At 38.3% G+C, this 25017-nt stretch overlaps 1 protein-coding gene across 2 annotated transcripts in view; it reads left to right on the top strand.

Annotated features, from left to right (window-relative positions):
- The window catches only part of DCLK1 (doublecortin like kinase 1), a gene marked incomplete at both ends in the record, with an annotated part of 221169 nt that overhangs the window by 181444 nt on the left and 14708 nt on the right, over positions 1-25017 (top strand). For both annotated transcript variants that reach the window (XM_084201297.1, XM_084201298.1), the window contains 7 exons: positions 4193-4250; positions 4929-5048; positions 10126-10272; positions 15272-15405; positions 16098-16175; positions 16760-16856; positions 18652-18732. In XM_084201297.1, coding sequence (XP_084057423.1) covers positions 4193-4250; positions 4929-5048; positions 10126-10272; positions 15272-15405; positions 16098-16175; positions 16760-16856; positions 18652-18732 — 715 coding nt within the window. The remainder of the gene's footprint in view (positions 1-4192; positions 4251-4928; positions 5049-10125; positions 10273-15271; positions 15406-16097; positions 16176-16759; positions 16857-18651; positions 18733-25017) is intronic.

The following is a 25017-nucleotide window of genomic DNA, read 5'->3' on the forward strand; positions in this document are numbered from 1 at the left end:
ATTTGCTCTTTCCAACTTTATGAGCCTCACTGCAGACACCAAAATCTGACTTCTTCAGTGACCTTTACTGTTAAGAGGTGAAAACAGTCTTTGATTTTAGACGTCTACTCCAGATTAGAGAAGTCACAAGTCACCTCAGTTGTCAGTGTTGCTGAAAATTTCCAGGTTGACATGTTCATGTGTCTGTTTCTAAATCTCTTCAGGCTTGAACCTGCTCTACCCAACCTTAGGAGTGTAAAAAATATGGAACCAAGCAGGAATGCTCTAAGCAGAACTGTGGTTGCCTTTTAGTGGTATTGTTAAAAATAGGAGACTATGGGATATAAAAGACAGAAGGTATTTCACCTATATGTGGAAGAACTGTAGGATTGCTCATGTTAGTAGCAGTGCAGACAAACAAAAAACTGCCAGAGCTGGAGGTGTCCAAAAGAGAGAACAATAGAGATGTCAAGGTTTGAGAATAAAATTTAATCAGTTAAGTTTTCTATCCCCTATTACCATATCCTGGAGAGGAGACTCTTACAGAGGACTAGGACTTCACCTTTGGGCTCAAAGGAAAAACTGCTCTTTAGCCTGAAAGAATATGATATAAACCCTGGAGAGTGATATTAAATCTCCTGACAGACAATGATAAATTAGCTTGGCTGGTTTTAAACTAGTCCCCTTGGAAAAATACAGGTCCACCTCTGCATCCAAAAGTGCAACTTGGAGATCACGAAGACAGCTGTTGGGGAAAAGGGTGAGAGTGGATTTTGTATCAGCTGACAGTGTGCTTGTGGGACTTGGCCAAAGTTCTGGTGAGGCCTTTAGTGTTCTGCCAGAGTGAGTTCTTGGTGGAGCTGGTCATCCAGAGGGCTGTAGCCGTTCAGATCAAACCTCAGGGTCTGAGCACTAAACTGTATGGAAACCTAAAGGAAGCAAAGCAAAACAGTATGAAAGAACGGAAGCGCTGTAAAACCCTGTGGAGGGACATGACTAATGAAAGAAATGGGTGAAAACATTTTCACCCAAACCCTAAGAAAAGAGAAAAAGGCAGCTTAAGGTAAAGTGAATAGTGACTGGGAAAAGCAGATTAGAAGCTAAAATAAAGAGAAGTTGTGGTTTTAATAAACTCATTCAGCTGAAAATGGAATTTATGCTGAGAGACAGTAAAAATGTGCTATTGTGCATGTCACAATTATTTCCCAAATGGAGAGAAAATACAATAACAAAATTAAATGTAGGTCCCATCACACCTAAAAATAATGCTGGTTACAATATCCTGGAGAGCTTGAATGAAAACTGTTTCCTGTCATCTTGTCTATCCCACTGGTCCCAGCAGTATCCAGTAACACAGTGTGTGTAATGTATTCAAATAGCATTTTTACCTAGGTATTCCCAGATATATAGTCTTGTGGTCTCTGAGCTATACCATTCCATTGACCCATTTCTATCAGAGAGCTACTACTTTGGGGGATCTTGGAAAATTGAAGTGGAATTGTTTCTGTTAGTTTATACTTCTAAAGCATTATATCCTTGCCATCATAGGTGTGGAAGGAGAAATTAAAGACTCAGAGGGTAAATTATACCAGTACCTGTGAAACACCTTCAAAATATTCTATTCAGTCTTTTTTAAAACATCTTTGACCACCTCACTTCAAAGTCTAATATGTCCATCATTTGCAGAGCCAGAATTGATGGGGTGATACTTGGGACAGAGAACTTTTCCATTTCCTTGTGAAGTACAATTCCTGTGTACAATTACACTTCAAAGGAATAGCACCATAAGGTGTTAAACGAGTAGGAATGGGTCTTGCTACACAAATTCACTGGTCACATGAATACTCCTTCTCCATAGCTGTGAGATCAGTCTGTGAGCACTGGTTAATACAGGTCTGTGAGCACTTTAGTACAGTCACAGGGCGCTCCTCTGACAATGAACAGTCCAAATAGAAATCAAAAAACATCTCCAAAATTTTCACATGTGGACTTCTAAATCCCGTTTTGAGCATCTGTGAATGCGCAGGCACGCATTCTTAAATACATTTAATGCATGCAAGAAAACAACAAAGATAGATTTTTGTCTCCAGTGCAGTCTAAATCTCTGTGAAGTTTGCAAAAGTTTAAAGAGCCTGGGAACATGGCACCAAGCCCTTTTATGAGCTAGAGATCCAACTCTGTGGTAGTGCAGTGGGTCCAGACTCCTGTCCAGCCATAACATGTTGCCTTCTTGTTGTGGTCCCTTTTTATTGTTCAGGTGAGAGGTGAGATGCCTGTTTCATGGTGACTTTCTGACATGGCCATGCATATTTTTTGGTGGTGTGTAAGTTGCTGTGCTGCTGACAGGCCGCGGTTCTGCAGCTTTTCAGGGGAAAGGATTTACATTATCTTAGCTTTAATTTTCTTTTTACCAAAACAAAGAGCAGTCAGAGTTGTCATCTGCTTGTTACACATCTGCTCCATCCTATGCACAATTTGTCCCGTGGTGTTTTTATATGTGTTCATTTTTAACTTTCAAGATACTTTCAAATGCTGACATTTCCTCACTAGCTCAGATTTCCCAGTGTCTTGGAGTACATGGAGTCTCCCATGGCCAACAAAAACCATCAATTTCCTTTCTCATGACAGAAAGGAAGCATTCCTAGGGCAACCAAGCGGCTTGAAAGAGACTGCTATTGAAAGAGGCTATATTTTGTCTGAGTTTGAACCCCAGATATCTCAATTTCTAATATTTCTTGTTCAGCCTCCTCCTTCTAGTCCCAAAAATAGTGTCCAATTCTCTTCCTGTCCCCTCACTGAGCTTGGACTGTAGCCACTGAGGAGCAGCACTGGAAAGGGGTCCCCCACATGGAGTGCAGCCCATTTTGGGGGGCTGTAGCACTAAACTCCTGGGGGGGGGTACAGATAAGAGAAGTTTTTCATTTTTATTTGTGCAAATCTTGAACAGATATGTTGTAATTTTCCCCCAATTCATAAACTTTCTTATTTTGTGGGATTTCTTTTAATTGATGACCTAATAAAGTCAGTTTTAGCTCTTTGCCAGAATGAATGTTTTGGTGGTATTTTTGCTTTTTACTGAATTATCCATTTTTCCTTAAATTAAAAACTAGTGGTACATCATTGCCAGAGGAGTTCTCCATGTTTTAATATGGAAATGAAAATGCCCAGTTGTTTTCCAGATACAGTGCTTTCAGTGTATTGCTCACTTTGCATGTCCTGTTTGACAGACTGAGCACACTTTTAGACACATTCATGTCTCTGTTGAACATACTCTGTATCATTTTAATGTATCAATTTAACTACCATCTTTTGTGAAATGAGGAATGAAAAAATGACCCTATATTCTTGAAAGGTTCTTTTTTTCTTAATTTTTAACCAAACATGCCTAAAGGCAATGTAATAGACATTTGTAATCTGTTTAGGTTTGTATTACAAAATGAAAATATTTCAGTAAGATCTTTTTCTTAAATTATCCCTTTTCCATTTAACCTTATAGTGAAACTTGGGCTTGTAGGCAGAGCTTCTTCTTTTCATTCTTACAGCCATCATTTGGTTTTGTAACTTAATTAAGAAGTGGAAGTTAATACTGTTAACTTGTCTACAAGCTAATTTGTCTATGTTAGTATTCTAGATAATAGATAACTCCATAGATATAGTAGTAATAAATACTATAAGGATTCAAAACAACACAGTAGTTAAAAGGAAATGTGTTCACATCCTGAACTAATTTCTCTTACTGTCTCCAGAACCTTCCACATTCTGCCTAAAAGCCAACATATTTAACTCTGCTAAATATTCTATAATTACTGAATACATAAAAAATTATTCCAAGGACTGACCTTTTCAAAACTTCTTTGTTTTGAAAATATTTGTACCTGTGAACGCTGTATGGTATTTTTACATAAAAGTGACAAAGTAATAACAATTTTCATTACAAAATGATAAAGAAGTCAATTTTTTTTTATTTTGAAAACACTGAAATGCTTTCATTTTAAAACAGAAAAGTTATATGTCTTTTTCTCGGGCACATATATTAAGTAACTTTGGCTCAATTTCACAACACTAGTAAAATCTAAGCTTTGTTTCTTAAAAAAATAGAATATTCTACTAGAACTCTTCATCACACTTACTATACTCCTATAACAAATATAAACTCAACTGAGAAAAATATTCAATTGAATTGAGCATACAATTTTTTTTTCTCTTTCCTCAGATCAACTGGTAGAGAATATGCTCTGAAAATAATCAAGAAAAGTAAATGTAGAGGAAAAGTAAGTAGAAAAAAAAATATGAGACCAAAAGATTTTTTTTTTCCAGGAAATTTTTTGTGAGAGATCATTTTGAGAAGCTGTTGGTATTTGTGTCCTTCCTGACAAGTGTTAGAATCTCTTTGGTTAAAGTCTTTGACTACTCTCTGGAGTTTCAGGAGAAAAGGCAGTCATGTGTTGTTCTAGACCCAGGTGATGAATCTCCAATGCTTTCTCTTTATCCATGTAATTACATCCTCTAATCTTCATAATTCTAGATGTTATAGAAAGCAGAAAATAATACAAATAATTATAACAACACTGGTCACTGTGTGTAAGGCATAGGTTAATTAAATATATGTCAATTTTACACCAAGCTTTTAAAATCAGTAACAAAAGGTTCTGTGAGAAGATGCTATCATGTTGTTAAATGTAAAGATTCTGCATCAGAGAAAATTTAAAAAGCTTTCATTTTTCTCTGCACCACAAACATGTCTTTTATTCCATTTCTTTTTCTGTGTTCCGCTCTCTCTTCTTTCAGTTATCACATTGATGTTTCTAAACATGTTCCTTCTCTGTTGCTGGAGGCAACATCTGTTAGTTTTTTCAAAAACCCCAGAGAATCCCAATTCTCTCTGCTTTTTCCACTGTGTATTTTTTTCCCACTAACCCATATTCATTGAAGATTTCTTTGTATGTCAGGAGCACATGATCCAGAATGAGGTATCTATTTTAAGACGAGTCAAGCATCCCAATATTGTGCTTCTGATCGAGGAGATGGACATGCCAACTGAGCTGTACCTCGTCATGGAACTTGTAAAGGTGAGTGTTTTGGAGTCAAGCTGCTTATTGAATCAACCACATTGAAAAATTCCATTCCTGCTTAGGCTTACTAAAAAGCATGGGATCACAGAATAATGTAGAGTGGAAGAGATCTCTGAAAGGGGCTAGCATCCTACTGAAAGATGTGTAACCCACTGTCAGATTTTTTTTTTATTAGCTTTCAAATATTTCAAATATTTGTCTTAACTTCCTGTAAGCCACACTTGGAAATGTTCTGTTGACAGTACTTTGTATACCGCCAGGTTTTTTTGCTTCCTCAAAAAAAACTCGTTTAAAATTTATAATCGGCCTTGAGGTGAATTGAAAATATACTCAGTCCAAATAGCCATAAATACCAGCCTTCAAAATACAAAAAGGTGAAAGGGTTTGATTACTTTTTATTAATTTACATTAAATCTAAACAATATTAAATGTGTTCTTTCTCTATTTATTTATATAAACAGAGTGTCGAACTTGCCTCCTCAATAGCAATCTAAATTTAAGCTGAAGGAAGGGGAAAGTGAAAAAGAAAAGACTGCTGTTAAAAGCGTCATTCTAGTCTAAAAAGTAAATTTGTGAATGCAGTAATTTATATTTTGGACCCTGTTTCTTCACAGTGACTTAGAGAAAGCACTTTTTGGCAAACAGGATTGTTGATCTGCTTTGCTCTGGTTGTAGGTGAAGGTTAGAAGGTGCTCTTAATGTAGGCACCTCACTGAAATGTTAAATAGGGCAATCCCAGGTTCAGGTGTTTATTAAATACCCTTTCAGTCTCTGGTCTGCAGTACAAGAGTAAGTAGAATGATAAGCTTTTTTGGTTTGTTCCATTATCCTCCATGCTCTGTGGCAGCCCCAGTGACACAGGCCATGTTCCCAATCCCAAGCTGGAAAGCTCTGTGTGCCTCATGGGTGGATGCACACAGATTTTCCTGTCCTTGTGGCAGTCTGGGAAAGAAAGTCTTGTCCTCACAGGTCTGCGCTGGACAGATGCCCTGTTTGACTGGAGTAGTGGTGTAGAGCTGATGGTCCCCCTAACCCCACTGTCCACCACCTCCAAGCTCTGAGGAAGCTCACTTGGAGATGCTGGTACTAAGGAGCTGACATATTTTCTCTGATGAAAAAGTTAAATCCCAAGACAAAAGAAAAGTACTGGCAATCTTCCATGCCATGAATCTCTTTGTGTAAGCACTCCCAGAATAATTTCCCCACTCCCTTGACAATCTCAGCCTCTCTCGTTCTTAGGCATGCAATGTGAAATAGCACAGCTTGAGATCAGATACCCATTAGCCATCTAGCACTATTTCAATCATAATTACTACTCTATTTTATTCTATTCCATTCTAAGTGAGCTCACTGTGAGATCCATGCTACTGTCAGTTTTCCTCAGTGTCTGTGAGAGCTTGTTCAAAGGTACCTCAATCCCCTTGCACAGCACTGCAATCACATGTAGCCACAGCTTTTAGCCTGCATTGACAAATCCTTCATCTTGGCCCCATGAGGTGCGCTAAGAACTAAAAGCTGTGCCTTGTCTAACCTGCCAAGATGTAAGCACAGAGCTGGTTTTATGGGTGAAACCTGCTGTGCTATTCATGACTGAAAAATGTGTAAACTGTAGTGTCCCATGGATTTTTAATTGAAGTCCTTCTCGGCTAAATGAGAGATGAGGGGACCAAAAATTCCTAGAAAATAATTTAGAAAATAAGCCTTAAAGATGTATATTAAAAAAACATGCATTTTCTCACTTTCTGGAGAAATCTGGTTTTTTGTGCTCTTTCTCTTTTAAAGATTGCTGCACATATTCTTTTAGCTGTAATATGGAAGGGCACTACAGGAATCTCTGTACTTCTCATATCCTAGAGAGCACTGTTCTAATAGTCTTTACTTTTATGTAGAATAATGGAAGAAATGTAGAAGAAATAACCATATTCAGGGAAGTCAGCTTTGTTTCTCTGATACAAACATCTATTCCTTAATATATAGTTGGAAGAAAAGCCTTGTTGCACTCTCTGGGTATTAGGGAAGGCATTTCTGGAGAGACATTAATTGTTAATTCACCAATTGCTGACTGTTACCATTTCATAGTGTGCACTGTTAGAATTGATTAACCATCTGTTATTGACTGACTTTTGAAGACCTGACGTTAAATCAAACTCACAGACAGGAAAGAGAGGCAAGGAGGAAAGGCTTGATAGTGCAGAGCCCGGTTTCAGTTAATACCACCCTGCATTAATTGGCAGTAACATGTTTGACATAAGTGACTGCTGCAAATCCCGCCCTCACCTCATGGCAGATAGGCCATTCATTGCTTTGTAAAGTGTAAGAAAAAGCACTTCATAAATACAAATATAAACACATTGCAAGTGGTGCTTGTAAAAGGAAGCAAAGACCTGGTTTCTGGCACATTGCCTTTTTACACAGCGAAACAAAATTGTTATTCAAACCTAACAGGGGTTTGGCCAATTTAAGAAGCAAGATTTATTGCTGAGTTTCCTTTACTGCTCCAGGATATGATTTCACTTTTGCAGAAGAAAAAGAGAGATCATATCATTTACATAACAAGGTAATAAATAAATAATTGGTTACTGTAGTCCAAGTACACTTCCTCATGTGCACAGATGATAAAAACTGCATTCAGATGTTGCTGGTCCTGTTTCACTCCAGAACAGGGGATTTAAGACTGAAATGTCATCCTGAACTCACCCCTGGTGCCTGAATAAATGATAGTGACCTGCTGTGTGAATCGGCTTAGCAGAACCTTGCAGGTTAAAGTGCTCTTTGGGGAGAGGAAAGTCTGAAAGCAATTCTGCCTGATATAGCTGTCAGCTCTGTTAACTCTTTCCAGGATATCACCTCTCCTTTAACCGCAGAGAATCCCACAGACTAAATATATGCTCTCTTTTCTTAGCAGGATACCTGGTAAGAAACTTTACCGACTGCAGTAGATGCTTAAATGGAGAAAAGTATTCTGCTTCAGATTGGCTCGACTGTTCCATTTCTCTGCAGCCTCTATCTTTTTCTGAGTTTAAGTTTCTCTTGTGCATGAACATTTGCTCCTTTTCTTCTGACTTCAAGCCAAAATTTTTTCTTCTGTTTTTAAGGCTCAGCTTCTTTCATTCTTGCTCCTCATAGCTCAGACTACTTTCTTTGTTTGGAGGCAGATGCTTTGCCGATGTTATTGACACTTCTTCTGAGCATCTGGAACATATTAGATAAGACCAAAGATCTGTCTAATCCACTGCCTCATGTTAAAAAGCAGCTGGTACAGGGGTTTCACAGGAAGGAGCTTAGGGAAGATAGATTATTTATCTCACATACTTTGCCACATGCTGATATCTAATACTTAGGGATCAGATAATGCCATGAAGTACATGGTATTGTACTTTTGCCAAATATTTGGCCTCTTTCTCTCTAATCCTCTATCTGGTTTAGCTTGGCCTTTTGTTCTTCCTTTTCCTTGACACTATGTATCTTGATGTGTCTTGAACAGTCACCAGCCAGGGCAAGAAATTTGATGTGGTCCAGATTTGACAATTTTTGGCTGTAAGCAATTTCCAGAGAGCTGGGATTTTGTACCAATAATGGGAATAAACCTGCCCTGGCATACTTCAGCTGCACCTCAGCAATGCAAAAATTTTAATTGTTTGTTTGTTTTTTTATAACAAGTAAAGTCTGTTTTACCAGGTATGAGTCTTTGGTGGTTCCCTTTTCCTACCCTTTTCTCTGTAGCCATGACTGCTGGAAAAATTCTTTTTTTTTCTTTCACCTCCCTCCTCCTTTCTTTGGAAAATGGAAAAAGTGTTTATGCTGGGGTTGAGCCTTAAAAAAACCCCATAAAATATCTTGAAGCTGTTGATAAAACTATGAGAGCTGGCAAAGCTGGGACTCTGTTGTCTTCTGAAAATACCTGCTTTTTCTTTTAGATACCGTCCTCTGTGATTTTTTTTTTCTTGATGTTTTGACTGCAGGAGGGACTTTTTGCATTACTGTTGCAGAGTTATCCTTTGCCTTATTTTAATTTCTTTTTTCTTTTTTTTTGGTTCTTGTTGGATTGTGTTTTCTTGTGATGCCGCTTTGACTTTGGCCAAAGGCTCAATACTTCTGAATAGAATCTCCCAAAAGATCACTGGTTTTTCCTCCAATCTGTCAAGCTCCCTTCTTAATCTCATGTTTAAAATTACTCTTCCATCTTTGTCCAAGCACTTCCATGTTCCTTCTGCCCACTTGGCAGTTCACCTCTGGAAATACAGTCATGGCTGCCCCAGACACTGGTGCAGATCATTTCAGCTTTGAGGACTTCCACTTAGTTTTTCCTTGTTTTCTTCTTCCCTTCATTCTCTCTTTTTTCTTGCTTTTCTTTCACTGACAGCAGCTTTTAGCTGAATTGGCATGATGAGCTGAGAATGGCACAAGCAGCCACCTATGATTTCCTGACACACATGCTGTAAAGTTCTTCAGTATTAACTGCAAGAGGCATCACACTACCAAAAAATTCACATCTTGTGTAGAGAAAGTGGTTTCTAAAGTCCATGTTTGCAAAGCTTTATGAGATGGAGACAGACTTTTAAAATACTAGTGAGATAGCAGTGAGAATAGGTAACGTTGAGTTCTGAGTTTTATTCAGAGTTCCTTCATCTTTCTGGGGTTCAGTTAGGCATTGGGCAAAAGTTTGATGTCAATCTGTTTGTGATTATTATGAAGAGTGCCAAGGGTTGGTAAATGGCATTGTGATAGGCAAGTATGTACTCTTGCCAGACATTTGTAGCAGGCTCTGAACACTCAGGTTGGCAAGTGCTGGAGATGTTACAAAAGCAGCAGCAGGTGGGAATGGTTTGCAGTAGAAACTCCAGCCTCTTGGCTGAGCAACTCAGCCATGACCAATGGTTTTGAGTTATTGGTCTGTTTACCTGCCATTATGGGAGATGTCATCACAGGACCCATAGTTTATAGCTGCAAGGAAACTGTGCTGCTCCCTTCCCCTCCTCCTCCTCTTTCTCTAAAAATGTTCCTTGATCTTCCCTAAATTTTTCAGTCAGTTCACAAGCAATGTTGCTCATAACCCATGGTAATTTTGCTCCAGGGAGGAGATCTTTTTGATGCTATTACTTCCACCAACAAATACACAGAGCGGGATGCCAGTGGGATGCTTTACAATCTGGCCAGCGCCATCAAATATCTTCACAGCCTGAACATTGTCCACAGGGATATCAAGCCGGAGAATCTACTGGTAAGTGAAGATTCATTGCTGATAACTTCAGAGTGTGTGAGAAAAGGTCTGCACTTCCTCCTTCCACATGCCTGCCAAGTTTATTTCAGTCTTTTAAGTCACTGATCTTTTAATTTTAACCTTTGCATTGTAAAGCTCTCCCAAGAATAACAGCTGTCCCAGGAAGTACAGTAACATTAGGTGGTATGTCTAGACTGTTCCATGGGGCACAACAGCTGAGTAATTCCTGGGATCACTAGAAGTAAACTTGTAGTAAACTGCAGGAAAATGTCAAGCTTCTTATAAATTTGTGTTCTGTTCTTAGCAGACTTTCTGTACTTCTGTCACTGCCTAAATAATTAGCAACCCTTTAGTTTTACAAGTATGGTTCATGTAAATGCTGTGTCCTAATCATGTCACACATCAGAGCAGAGCCAGGAAGAGAATTCATTGTCCTTCCCCTACTGCATCTCCAAATAATCTTTTTTATTAAGCCACTTTCACAAACAGACAATCTAAATCTTTGTTTTTCTATATGAGCCTTATCTACTGAAGACAGTAAAAAACATACCCTGGCAATTAGTCTTCTGAGAATTTGGCACACTTGAATGCAACAGTTGCATTCTCCCCACAGTTTTATTTCTCCTGAGAAATTAGCTTCTCCTGATTATTTCACTGTTCTGAATTTCACAAATTTGCTGACATGTTCCAATATCAGGATGTCCCAATTCTCCATATATTCTGCAACTGTAAAACAAAATGTTTGTAGAATCATAGAGTATCAGTTCTCTCAGCTGTGTGCCCTCAGCCATGACTTAATGCATTTAGTCCTGCTTGACAATAAAGAGTTTTTATGGGAAAGCTGACTCCAGCAGATATTGCTAACTTCCAGGCAGTGGGATTTTTACAGCTGAAGTTCCTCTAGTGGCAGGTTCTGGGTGAGGAAGTGACCTGCCCTCATTTTCCAGAAACTGCTGAAAAGACACTGGGTGGAAGTTTCACTAGACATTAATGACTGATACACCTTTCCTGGCCCTTTTGCTCCGCTTTATTTTCTGGTGCTGTTGTTGATAGGTGGCTGCATGCAGATGTTGTAGCCATCCCATGCCAGGATTCATTAATGCTGTTCCTGGAGTGTGCAGGAGGGTTTTGGTCTGGGACAAGCCTTGCTCTGCTGCTGTCTTGACTTGTCTGTAAATGCCTAAACTCTATTGTTGTTGTTAGAGTTAAAATTCTGGGGGGAAAGAGGTGGTCAGGAGGTATGGGTAGGAGGTGAGGGCAGCAGGGCAGGGATTAGATTTACCTGCTCAGCTTTTCTGGTAATTACCCACTAATGATCACATTGTTCACATTGTAGCTGAATTGTTTCCAAGTGACTTTTCCAGAACTGTGCATTGATTTTGAGACTGAGCTGTAGGGATGCAGCATTTAACCTCTTGCATCATCCTAATCCTCAAAAGCCAGCATTTGATTCACAAATTGCATTGATCCTTGAAGTTTTATGAGGTTATTGAAAGAAACAAGCACTGCTTTAGAAGAGTGCTTTGGAACCAGCCTTACCTGAGCTCTGACCCTGGTTCTGACATTGGCTGGCTGTGGCATCAGTGTGCCTGAACCATTCTGCTTTTATCTTAGCTGTCAAATGGGATGTGTGGTTCCTTATGTCACAAAATTGCAACTAGCATTATTTTCATGGCATTTACAAAACACTTGAAAAATACCACAAAGGTCTCAGCATTTAAATACCTTCTACTTGCCTTATGTAGCCTGCCCTTTTACTTGTAGCTCTTTAACCCTTCACCTAAGGGGCCTTGGAGGTATTTTTCCCTTGTTCTTGTGCTGTGGCTTTCCCTCTGTTACGGTCACAGTGCTGCCTGTGCAAACCCTGGTTGTGTTATTGCTGGTTCTCCTGGCCATACTTTGAGAATCAACCCTTTCTCTCCCATCCTTTTCCTACTCATGGATTGTAACTTCAGTTCTAGAGGAGCATGTCCTGAGGCTAAACAAAAAGACAACAGAGAGGATGAGCAAGGCTGTAGAGTTGCTAGAGGAGGACATGGGGAGTGAAGGGGAACATGTGGCTCTAGAGAAGAGGATGTTCACCTGGAGCTGCTTTATTTCATCTCTTCCCAGCCCCTAGTAGAACCTTTACTTTCACCTCCTCCGTTGTCTCTTTTAATTTTTCCTTCTTCCCAAAAGTAACTTTCAGGCTTAGAGCTGATGTGTGAGATCAGCTCTAGGTCCTGCTAATAAATCTTTGTGTGTGTGTGAACCTGTCATGTGTGCAGCACCCATTGTTTTTTAAGTGCTTAAATTTTCCATATTACCCTCAAGGCATGTAAAGTCCATCTAACTGTCCAAGAGTTTAGGGTGTGCTGAATACCTGTGATGTTTTAGCATTTTTGTTTGTTTTTTTATTCTCTAGGGAGTCTTCCATGTTTTAATTGGAACATTTTTCATAATTGTTGCTGTTTAGAACGTTTATTTTGTCAAGTCATGGGATGTCTTTATAGCCATATAATAAACCCTAGAGAACAACTTCTCTGACTGTTGCCATCTGCACTGATCACAAGAGCAGCTTAGAAAATACTGACAGTCTTTATACTAATAGGATACATATGGTGGCATACAATTATGTGTGGCTGCATTCAATTAGTGTAGTACAATTACACAGTTTTATAGCTTAGTTAAAACAGTGAAAGCACTACGTAGCGGGCAATTTGCACTAATCCCCATTTCTTTAATTGCCCTTCAGTATTTAAATGCAGGAACATATATAGCATTTATTCTGAATAACATGAGCATTAAATTATCTTTCCCATTCCTTGACTGGCAAGTAACATACCACAGCTTCCCATTGGGCTCTTTTTTATATGAAGTTATAACACGGTGAGGAAAAGTTACTTTCTTCATTTTTACAAGTCAACTGAAGTAGTTTACCAAAAAAAAGTAATTCTTCAAAACAGATGAAGCAGAATAATAGCAAATGCACTGTACCAAACCTTCTGCATTGGTAAATATTGCCAAACAAACCTCTTCTGTAATTAATTTCTGATATGGATGAGTCCCACAAGGTGTGGTCTATTGAAGGAAGGAATTTACAAATGTTTGCTAGGTTAGCACAGCTCAGAGAGGGCTGTGTAGAAAGATAACTGCATGAAACAGAATATGAAATACTAATTAGGCCAGATTCAGCTCTTCATGTCTAAGTGCACACATTACATATTTCAGCAAGTGAATATTTAAAGCCCTAGTCTCTAGACTTTAATTAAAACTGTTGTTGAAATTAGATTTATTACTGCCATTTCAGAGAGCACTTTCTTTAGTTTCAGGAACCAGATGTATTTAACAATCTGTGTTTTGAATAAAACCATAATTGCTTTTTTTTTTTCCCAGTGCTTTTCTATAAACATAACTTTTTTCTGGCTTAGTAGAAGAGAAATGTGAATCCATTATAAATTGCTGGTCCTCTTAAAAAATTCAACAAGATCCAGTTGAATTCTTAAAAATAACATAAGGAGAGGAGAAGAATTTTGTGTATTCTGAATGTCTGCTTGTGGCTGTATCACCTGGTAAGCAGGGATTCAGGACAGAGAGGGGTTTTCTCTCTAGACATGACTAACATTAACAAATAAGAAACTGGGGGATGGGGGCTGTATAATATAACTAGATAGTATGAGCTATAACAGATCTGTAGGAAACTGTGGTGAGAGACTTCAAGAATTTACTTTTGCTCCAAGTAAACTATTCAATGGTCCCATGTAGAATTTATTGTATTTTTACAAGAAAAAAAGCTAGGATTTTCTTCTTAAAACAGTTGTAGATAAAAGTGATTTTGGATGTAGGAGTAGCTGGTCAAGATATGTATATAAAGGATTATTTTGGTTTTGATTAGGAAGTATGATACCTACACAGTTTTGGTACAAATTGTTTACATGATATCACTAGTGGTGATCCAGACTGCATAGAGCTTTGGTTTGGCTGGCAAAATAATAAAGTGATATTATAAGAAGGTCTCCTGTAGCCTATTTCCATTTTTAAAGGGGCTGTCATAGAAATATTCCAAAATGGCAAGCAAGGACTCAAACCAGCACATTGGTTAAACTTAGGTTTACAGTCTAGTGTTTAATTTAGATACATTTTTATATTTTTTATTTTAAACATTTTTTTACTGGATCTAACTTTAAAAGCACAGAACTTATTATCTGGCATAAGCAGATGGTGGGGGATACAATACAGCATCATAAAGTCACCTTAGGACATTAGTTTTCAGTGTTTGCAGGTTTGGGGCTCTTCTTTTGCTCTGAGCCAGCTTTTAAAATTATAGTTGTTTTACTGATGTTTCTAGCTTTTTTTTTTTCATGTGACTGCACCCATAAAACCCCGTGAAAGATCACGCTGCCACTGTGAAGACCAGGTTTTAAGACAGGATTTTCACGTATCCCCGTTAGCAGCCCTAACTGCTTGAGTCCCGTTGATCCTGATGTTACTGTGCCAGTTAGAAACTCATCGGTGTGTAAGAGTCATCCAAGGAGAGGAGAGTATTTCTAGGTGAAATACTGCAGGCAGATTTGTGTCTTGTGGCTTCAGCACACAGAGAAGAGCCTGGAACTGCTACCAGTACAGTCTATTACCTAAGTAGCTGAAGTTCCTGTGCAAACCTTTAAGCTCTCTGCAAATAAAATGAAAAAACTCAACCTGCCTAGAGTGTGAATTCAGTAGGGAGCTGATGTAGGAAAGCCACTGCTGGAAGGTCAAGTGTTTGCTTCTGGGCTTTAGCATCTAGCAAGTGCTACATACGTCTTTTGTTGGACAGGTAGCCAGATAACTCTTTCCCAAACATCCTGACTGTATTTGAGGGAAGTTGTCCAAATTGTCTGTGAATTTTCAAAACATGTTAAAGGTAAGGAGGAAGAAAAAATCTGTAAATAAGAAGGAACATTTCAGGCAGTTAGCAAGTGATTGCAGTAGTTACCTTGATGGTTTTGTGGTAAAGCTTTCAATTTTCCTCCTGATTTAGGTTTATGAGCACCAAGATGGAAGCAAATCCCTGAAGTTGGGAGACTTTGGCCTAGCAACAATTGTGGATGGACCTCTATATACTGTCTGTGGGACCCCAACATATGTAGCTCCAGAAATCATCGCTGAGACCGGGTAAATCACTTGTAGCGGTGATCCACTGATGTGTACTCAGCAGAGCACGTTCTTGCCATTGTGCCTGACTGGAGTTCTTGCAATTAAGATTTTTATCCCGCCTTTGGTTGGCGATGATGCAGAATCATGGCTCATAGAACAATTAACATGGAAGGGACCTCTGGAGGTGATCAGAGCAGGCTGGCTTTTGAGTTATATTGGTCAACCTCTGCCAGTTGTTGGCCTCAAACTTTTCAGCTTAACACTGAGTTACTAACTAGCCATTTGCAGATACAGTGGAAGTAATTGTATTCTCTAGAGACTGCTAACTACCATTTACTTAATTCTATTTCGTTATTACACACTATCCTCCCCTGATTTGTTCTACAGAGTAAATGCCTGCTGGCTTGAGCAGCCTGTGTCACCTTTGCAGACTTCATGTTGACAGGCATCACTAACTCAAGTAAACTCAACTTGAATTAGTTAACTAACTGAAGAATACAGCCCAATGTCTTCTGTGCACTCACACATTCTGATCTAATGTAATTTTAATTCTAAGATGTAAATATAAAAATATTTGATAGCAGAATGAGGATTGGTAGGTAAACAAAGTCCAGATGAGAATTTATAAGAAATTATTAATGATTCTGAACATATTTCCTCTGTAGTCCATGAGAGTTTGATGTCTCTAACCATGTCTCTCACACTTCTAGATATGGCTTGAAGGTGGACATCTGGGCAGCTGGTGTGATTACTTACATCCTGCTCTGTGGTTTTCCTCCATTCCGTGGGTATGGACTGACCTATTCAACCATCCTTGTTATGTGAATTGGTCCCCGTGCTCCTTTCACATTAAGCACAGAGATTCCCACTGGTAGAAGTTCTCTGCTCATTGGGTTTGATGTTGGTTTTTTTTCTGTGCTCTGCGTAGTGTTCTACACAAGCCCCATAAATATCTGTGATTTTGTGGTAAAATCTCGTCTCATGTTTGTTTATTGTAGTTTAAACTTCATTGCATTGCAAAACAAGAGCCTTCATTATAGGTTCTGTGTGGCTTTGCCTGAAGTTTTAAATACACTGTGAAATAACCGTCTTCTTTCATGGACAAAATGCAGCATATTTTGTGGTTGGTAAAAGGTAATTATAATGTAAGCCAGTTAATAAGGACATGTCAGATATTTTATCCTCTCAAAGCAACTGCAAAGTTGTGGACAATCCTAAAGAGCACCCGTGGCTGCGTGTTTGGGGCAAACATCTTCTAAAAGCATACTAAGGCATTAGCAATTAAAAGCAATTTTAAGTCTATTGAAACCACATCTGAAAATAATTTCTTTTTGGGTTTTGTTGTTGGTTTTCTTTTGTTTTTGCTTTACAGCAGTGGAGATGACCAAGAAGTACTTTTTGATCAGATTTTGATGGGACAGATGGATTTTCCATCTCCATATTGGGACAATGTTTCTGACTCTGCAAAGGTGAATTTTGTAGCTGATGCTATTTTCTTCTACAGTATCATTTCCAGTGGGAGTGCATAGTCATTGTTGTCCTTTCACAGTGTTGTATTTGACATGTCTCATACATCTCCTGCTACACTGATAAATTCCTCTGGGTCACCAATTATGTTTCATTTAGTTACTGATTTTTAGACTCCAGGTGGTTTTGAAATCGACCCTATTTTGAAATGGACATCACAACTCTATATGATTTCTCACACAACACAGACACCAGCAGCCCTTATTGATTAAGAAAAAATTAAAGTAATTCACTTCCTAGCTCGAAAGCTCTCTTGGACTGTGCTTTATATGTACTTATGAGGGGCACCAGGCACCAATCTGGAGCTTTTGAATGTTATCTAATAATATTATGGAGAGGCTGATTTCCCTTATTGACCTCATTAGATGTTGTGTCTGTTCTTTCTTCCTGTCAAAGAACCAGGCCTCCCATTGCCTTATTGTTGCAGAGTGGTATGAAATACAGACTTGTTCTGGTCACAGCTCTTGACCTGCAGTCTTTGGTGTGCTAAGGCAGATATAATTATTTACAGATACGGACCTTGACGGAGTTCATTATACTTGCAAAGCAGATCAGGTTTTTTAACTCTCACCAATTCACTAGAGCAACAGTTTAACTCAAAGATTTTCTAGGGATCTGGCATTCACTGAAGTCATATGTATAAATATATGTGGACAGAGACAAAATACATATGTGAATGTAAAAAAAAAAATCACATGGTCATTCTGTAGATAGATAAGTGCTTACTTTCAGTCAGTTCACTTCTCTGGTGTGTAAGGCAATCTATGAAAAACTGTTTCCTTCAGTGTGACAGGGTTTGATTAATCACAAGAAAAAAAAAGTTAAATTTGGAGGTGGACGCAGGTAATGAGAGTAGCTTTGAATCTCCATTCTTTGGAGAGTTACATCCTGCTTTTACAGGTATGTGGAGCCTTCTAACTAATGAGGTTAAAGAATGAGATACAGTCATAGAGTTGGAAGTCCTCTAAACCAAATCATTGTGTTGTAGCAGGCATTATTTCATAGCATCATTAATGGGAACCTTGCAAGTCCCTTGCCAGTGGGTTTTCCTGTGAAACTCCTTCTGCCAAATAGTTCTGTCTAAAAATTCTGGTTTGAAGCCTTATCCTATCCATTTAAGTTCATCTTGTAATTAAGAATTAAGAGCTTTGGTCTTTGGCGATGCATCTTTATTTGATGTCATATTGCCATACTGCTTCCGTGCACTCCACTGTGAATAAAGTAATCTAGGTAATTGCAGAGAAAATCAGAGGATTAAACATAATGATTTTAAGTGTCAGGGTTTGTTTTTTTTTTTAATATCTTCTATGTTATTTAAACAAGAGTTTAAAGTAAAACTGCATTTGTTGGCTTTTTTTTTTCTACAGAGGAATTGACTTTTTCTTAATGGAAAGCTAACCTAATTTCATGGGACCATCTGTTTTGCACATTATGTATTAAGTGCTTTTCTCTTAAACAGTGGCTTCAGAACTGTAACTCAGAACTGTCTTCTAGCTTTTCAAGATACTGTCAGATATTGATTTAGAAGTTCAACTGAGAGTTCATCAGTTCATAGTTTTGCTATTTTTTGAATAATCTTACTATATTTCTTCAGTCAGTAGTTCACTGTCTCTTTGAGAACTCTTACAAAACTCTGAGCACTCTTACAAAATCAGTTAAAGAGTTCTTAAGTGTATGAACTATTGATCTGTTCTTTGAAAGTGTTCTTTAATTTCAACCCTGTCTTCAATTTCTCAGGAACTTATCACAATGATGCTTCAAGTAGATGTAGATCTGCGATTCTCAGCCTTGCAAGTTCTTGAGCATCCATGGGTTAATGTAAGTATTTTCAGACTTGTAGATGCTTCTTGCAATTTGGCACCTTTGAGCTCTTTTCTGTCAATCCCTTGCTGTGCCCTTTTGGAAGCCAGCACATTCTTAAGAAACCACAGATTTAACTGGAAATCAGCTGGGTTACAGGCTGATTGAGTGTGTTGTGTACCTTGGAATTGTCACTATTTTGCATGTGCTCAGCTACATTTTCTCCGAAATGCACTTTCAACAAATCTCAATCCTATTTGATAAATGTATATCTCTAACTCTCAGCTTGCAGGTTCAGTGACACATTTCATTCTCCTGAGATGAGGTGGACTCAAAAATCTCACAGTCATGATTAAGAGTTACCGAAATATAGACCATACTCTTAAACCTACTTGATCCACAATGGAACAGGGAAACATTTAGAATCATGTTTAGCTTCTGACTGTATTTAAGATTTGTTAATTTTTCCAGACTATTTAACATGTTTTAAAATATTTGGATGACAAAAATAAAAAAATTGGGATAATCTGTATTCCAGTTCAGAAGGGACAGCTGAGAAAAACAACACAATTGGTATGAACAGTGAAAGGAAAAATACAGGAAGAGGAAATAATGCTTCATTTTGTTTGTTGTAAGTTTGAATTGCAGTCCTCCCTGGAATACTCTTCGGTCCCTGGGCTGCTGTGTCCAAAATCCCTTTCTGACTAAAAAACTATTTTTAAAATTCAAATATACAGTCACCTCAGGTATTATTTTTTTTAATGAAAGAGTCCTCCATATAGAGTACTAGTGATCATTGAAGTATTTTCCAAGTACATGCTTTAAACTTGGAGGGCTCCCTTCTTACCCAAACTATTTTTTAAATTGTAAATGCTATTAACATGCAGAACCCTTCTGTGGTGTTTGAAGAGTGCAAGAATCCAGGACAATGTCTGATGAAAATCTTTTCATCTTGAAGATGACTTTCAAGCAACTGAAACATTTATTTTCCTTGGTGCCAGGGGCTATCCTTGGACATAGTGTTCTGTCTCAGTTTATAATGCCTTATGGTGATTGAGGGGTCTCTCTGTCTCCATGGGAGGAGGATGTGTGGAGATTTCTGGAGTTCTGAAGAGGAAGAGATGGAAGCGACTGATCAGAAGCCGCAGAGAGGCCAAGTCACCTGCAGGGTCAGCCTGCACACTGCTGCTGAGATTACTGAAATGTCACTTGCTTACACCACTTAAGGAAGTGTTCACTAATCTTCCATTTTCTACAAAAAATATATTTGAAATGGTAATGCTACCCCCAGATACTTATTTTTTTAATTGTTACACCATGATGTGTTTTAAAAAGCCATTTTAGTGTGATGTATAAAAAGGAAGAGGTGAAGATCTTTGGCAGTAATCCGATGGTGGTGGTGTGCAAGTGAAAGTGACATAAGGGTCTGCTTCCCTGCCTTTAATAGTACCTGCTGGTGAGGATAGCAGGGGAGAGGAGCTAGGGGCTAAAGAATTTTAACACTCCAGAGCTCTGCTAGAAAAACCTGAGCTCTGGTTACTGAAGCACCTTGGCAAATTCCTGAATTTCTGTGCAATAAGTTAACATGTGGAACCCTTTGCCAGAAGGTGGTATAGAGAGCTGGTAAAAATGGACTCAAAAGAGAATTTAATACATTTTTGGAGGATGATCCCATTGGTGCTCATTAAATATAGTGGTCTGGGTAGAGCTCTTGGCTCACAAAATTCTTAGGTACTTTTTTGGCATGAACTAGATGATATACCAGGGAAAGTTCAAGATCTACTTGTTTCTATTAAATATGCTACTTCTTCAAGAGTGCCTGTGATGCACTGTTATAAACAACATGCAGTGATCAATTCATCTTTGGTCTAGCTCTGGTGCACTTGCAGTTTTATGCAGGTAATAATTCTCTGCAATCAAAACCTGTAGCAGTCCTGTCTATAAAAGTAAGTGAAACAAATATTCCATGACAATTCTGTAATTCCTTTTATTCTGCTGCTTTTAACAACTGAAAAAAACCCAGTGTTTTATCTGCATCATTACACTAGAGATATTTCATAATGCGGATCAAAATTGCTTTTGAATTTTTTTATGTCCTCCATATTTTCTTTTCTGGGAGGAAAAAGTCTAGCACTGGGACCAGTTCAGGAAAGTGCTTTAACACATTCCAAACATTGCTCCCATTTCAAGGCATCACACATGGAAGCACTTAATACTGGGCATCAAATTAACTAGATGGCACTACAATCCTAGTTCACATCGGAAGAAATAAGAACATGGCTGAGCTGAAACAGGTGCTTAAATGGTTCCATGAGAAAGGGCACTTCCCTGAAGTGTGTCTGGGCACTATCAGTAGGTAAGCTAGCAGGGGCAGCCTGTTGATGCACAGAGGCAGAATGTACAGTGTCAGATCCAACTACACATACCTCTGCCATCACTGGATGGATCAGCTGCAAGTCTGTCACACAGCCTCCCTGGACCTGATTTTCCGAGCTTCAGGACAGAGAATGAATGCACTCATCCCTGTTTGCAAAAGGCTCTGCAATCTGTGTCTTGTAATTACCTGAGCAATTATGTGTATACTGTCTTTCTGAGAAGAAATGGCACATGGAATTTTCACCTACACTCCATTTTTACAGGTAACCTGCTTAAATACTTTTCCATGGTGTCAAATGCTAGAGTTTACTTTCTCCTTGAGTTTCAGCTGGGATAGAGCTCACTTCAACACTTCCCTTATTTCAGTTTTGAACGTATTCAGAGTGTTAAAGCTGCAGCTAAAATACTAGATAGAACAGCTGGCTTGAAAGGCAGGCATGTGTTTTCTTTGACAATTTTAAGAAACATTTTCTCTCTTTGATCAAACCTTTGATAGAAGTGTTGTAACTGCTTACATTGTATAAAACCATTTTGTAGATTGTAAATAACCATTCTACTTTATAGCTGCTTATTATGTGATTACTTGGTAAATTGCTGAGATTCTTGGAATGTGCTTTGACAGTTTCAGTAGGAGCAAACCCTCGTTTCAGTATAAGTTTTTGCTATAAAAATATCTGGATTCCTCTTGAAAACTGCAAAGCTTGTTATGGTCAGAGTCAGACCAGTAAAGCAGTTTCGATGTGAATAACATCCCAGCTGTTTTCAATTCAAAAAAGCAAAACCTGAAAAGATGTTGGCTACATGCCACTGCCACAGATGGAGATCTTGAATTCTAAATGCATTCAGCAGCAGTCCTTTGCCCCCTCCATTTCGTTTATTTGGAGTCATCTCTCCTATGCAGTACCCTTAGACCTGGAAAAAAATCCATTAGTTTATCCTTCCCCTACAGGGACCCCAAATCTTTACTTAACCGACTCAATTTTTTTTTGCAAAGTTAAAGAATTATAGAAGAGGCAGGAAGCTTGAGGTCTGGCATTTTAAACTTTGATGTTACTGATAACCTGAAACAAGTTACAGGACAAACTCATTCTTCTTTGTATAAGTAGTAAATGTTTCCTAATACATCACAGGGCAGTGAATGCTGAAAGGGATGGCTTGCTTTCTGTAAATCCTTCTCTGTTAAAATAATCAATATAAAATGTGTGTTGTTGCTGGAAGAGGAAGATGGCACACACCAGCCTAAAAAGAATTAGAGAACCTGGAGCTTTTATATTTTTCCCTCACTATGTCTGCCTTGGAAATTTGTGTGCAAAAGAAATTAATAAACAAGCAATAAGTATCATTAAGCTAAACATTTGTAAGAAAATTAATTTTAAAAGACATTCCTTGTTTTGCAGCTGCACTACTTTTGGTTACACCCTAGGACACTGCATAAAAAAAAATTTTCCTAAAATCCTTAAAGGAAACAGTGTCCAAAAGCTTTTCCAGGACTTTTATTTACTCTAATTTCCTGCTGTTACTTGTATAATGATCTATTCATCTGACATTTTTAGACTTGGAAAGTAAAGCTCTTGTGACCATCTTGTGAAATGGATCTAAGTGCTCCAGGGCAGTAGGAGTCTGGGAATCCTGAGCTTCACTACATCTTTATAACACTTACTTTGAGTGGCAGTGTCTCCTGCCACAGAGAACAGTGCAAATATGAAAACAGTTTTCATCAATTACTAGAATTTCTCCAAAACCTTGTGCCTCTTTTTTATTGTTTTTTATTTTGAATTTTTGTAAATAGACTATGAAAGGTGTTTTGTAGAGGCTGATTAAAAAAACTGAACAAACAAACAAACAAAAGCCAAAACAAAACACCCCCAAACAAAAACCAAAAATGTGTTAACATTCCAAGCAGTTTATATTGTCCATGTGAAAACTCAAATTCTGAGCCAGAGTTTTCAAACTCTTTTGACTGCTCAGCTCCTGAGGTATGCACAGGAGAGCTCTTCTTTCAGACTATTAGCAGTCAACATCTTCTGAAGCTCATGACTCTTTAAAGTTCCTAGACACAGCAAAAAAAATCACTGGTCTCCTTTAAAAGAAATTTTGTGATTAATGCTAAGGCTGAGATGAAATTCTGTGATCCTAGCCCACTGCCAAAAGCAAAGAATTAGAATAGGGAAAAGAAACTGTTAACCTCTTCAGGGTTTGACATCCCTCCCATCTCAGCAACCCAATGAAATTCTTGTCAGCAGTGTTTACACTGTTCTCCAGTTCTACAACTTAACCTGATGATTTTGATCAATTTGATATTTGATGGGGTGTGGTTTTTTGCACTTCTGGCCTTTCAAAACTACAGAGCAACTTGTTTTGTATTTAGCTAAACAGCTGTCATCTCTCACCCTCAATAGCTATCTTATTGTTGACTGAAATAATTCTAGGAGCCAGTTTAATATATATTGATTTGTTTATAAAGCATGTTTGAATAAAAGAGAACTACTAAACATCGGGTGGCACCAACAGTAGTAATAAAACTTAGTAACAATAGAGGAATTCTTATGTATTCCTTAGCTGTATCTTAAATAGGGCTGGAAAGTATTTCATCTAAAAGCTGGAGCCCAAACTATTTGTCTGTGGCATGTTTCCACAGGATCTGTGGGTGTGGTGCTTCACCAATAAAATATGACCACAGTCTTGGTAACTATTGTCTTGTCTGTAATTTAGTCTTTTGACAAGATGACATGAACACTTGGCAGACTTTCATGTCAAGAAAGCCAAGAGAATGATTTTATTTTTCTTCCCTCCTCTCGTGAGGAAGAGTTCACTTTACAGACTAGCTTTCTTCTGGGAAAGGCAAGGTCAATGGGAAGCAGGTTATTTTTAGGGGTCATATACCACCGAGCCAGGACTCCCCAGTGATAGACAATAATCAGCTACTGGGTTGTATTGTTTTGTTTTGTGTTTTGCAGCTGTGTGCACTTGACCATATTTTGCCAGCTGAGACATTTTGTTAAGGGGTGAGTAAGGGATCTCTAAACACAAACTCCCCAAGCTAAATAAATAACAAACCCCACCAACCTCCCTAAAATTCCCATACACTCACTGAACTCATGATTTACTGCAGCAGCTCTGTAACTCTTTAAGGGCACTCATAATGGCTGAAAAGCAAAAGAAAAAAGTGTCTATCATCTCTCACTATTCTGATATTTTCTTGTTTGCCTTTATTCTGCTAGGATTTTTCCTAACTGGAGCTTAGGAGTTATTTCAGCTGTTTTTTCCTATGCACACCATGCAGCACCAGTCAGGGATAACTATGGCACGTGGCTGGCCCTGTATATTTTGCTTGTTGTACATTTTGTTTCCTACTCCACGTATTCTGCGTATTTGTTGCCTGAAATCCTGCATATGCTGCTAGTGGGGAAGTCCCACTGAGCAGAGGCTTTTTGCACATTTTTAAGGCTTTTCCTGGGCTTGAATTCAGTCTGCAGAGTTGTGCAAAACCACAAACTTCGTTCTTTCTGCCAGGGTTTCTGCTCAGTATGGAGGATGCCAGCATCCCTAGGTGCAGGTATCCAGATTTGCTCTCCAAAGTGAGAATTCTCAGCTGGAAGGAGGAACGTCCCAGCCCAGCCTCTTGTTTTTGTAATATCTTGGATACTTTTTACTTTTGAGGTCATTATCATTAAATATAAATGATGAGCAAATATAATCTTAAACACATCTGAAATCCTCAGGTTTTGAAATTTCAATGAAAAAAAATTAGCTGGGTAGTGGCAATTAATGAAAGAAAATGGTAAGAAATGATAGGAAAAATGAAATGTTTAACAATTATTATTAATGAACATTACCTAAAGTTTGAGAAGAAAATATTGGGTAAAGAAGAAGAGAGAGACTGCTTGGTGCCATAATATGTTCATCTTGTAAGTACCTGAAATGTAT

This window comes from Fringilla coelebs (genome assembly GCF_963513975.1).
Source record: "Fringilla coelebs genome assembly, chromosome: 2".
NCBI classification, from domain to species: domain Eukaryota; kingdom Metazoa; phylum Chordata; class Aves; order Passeriformes; family Fringillidae; genus Fringilla; species Fringilla coelebs.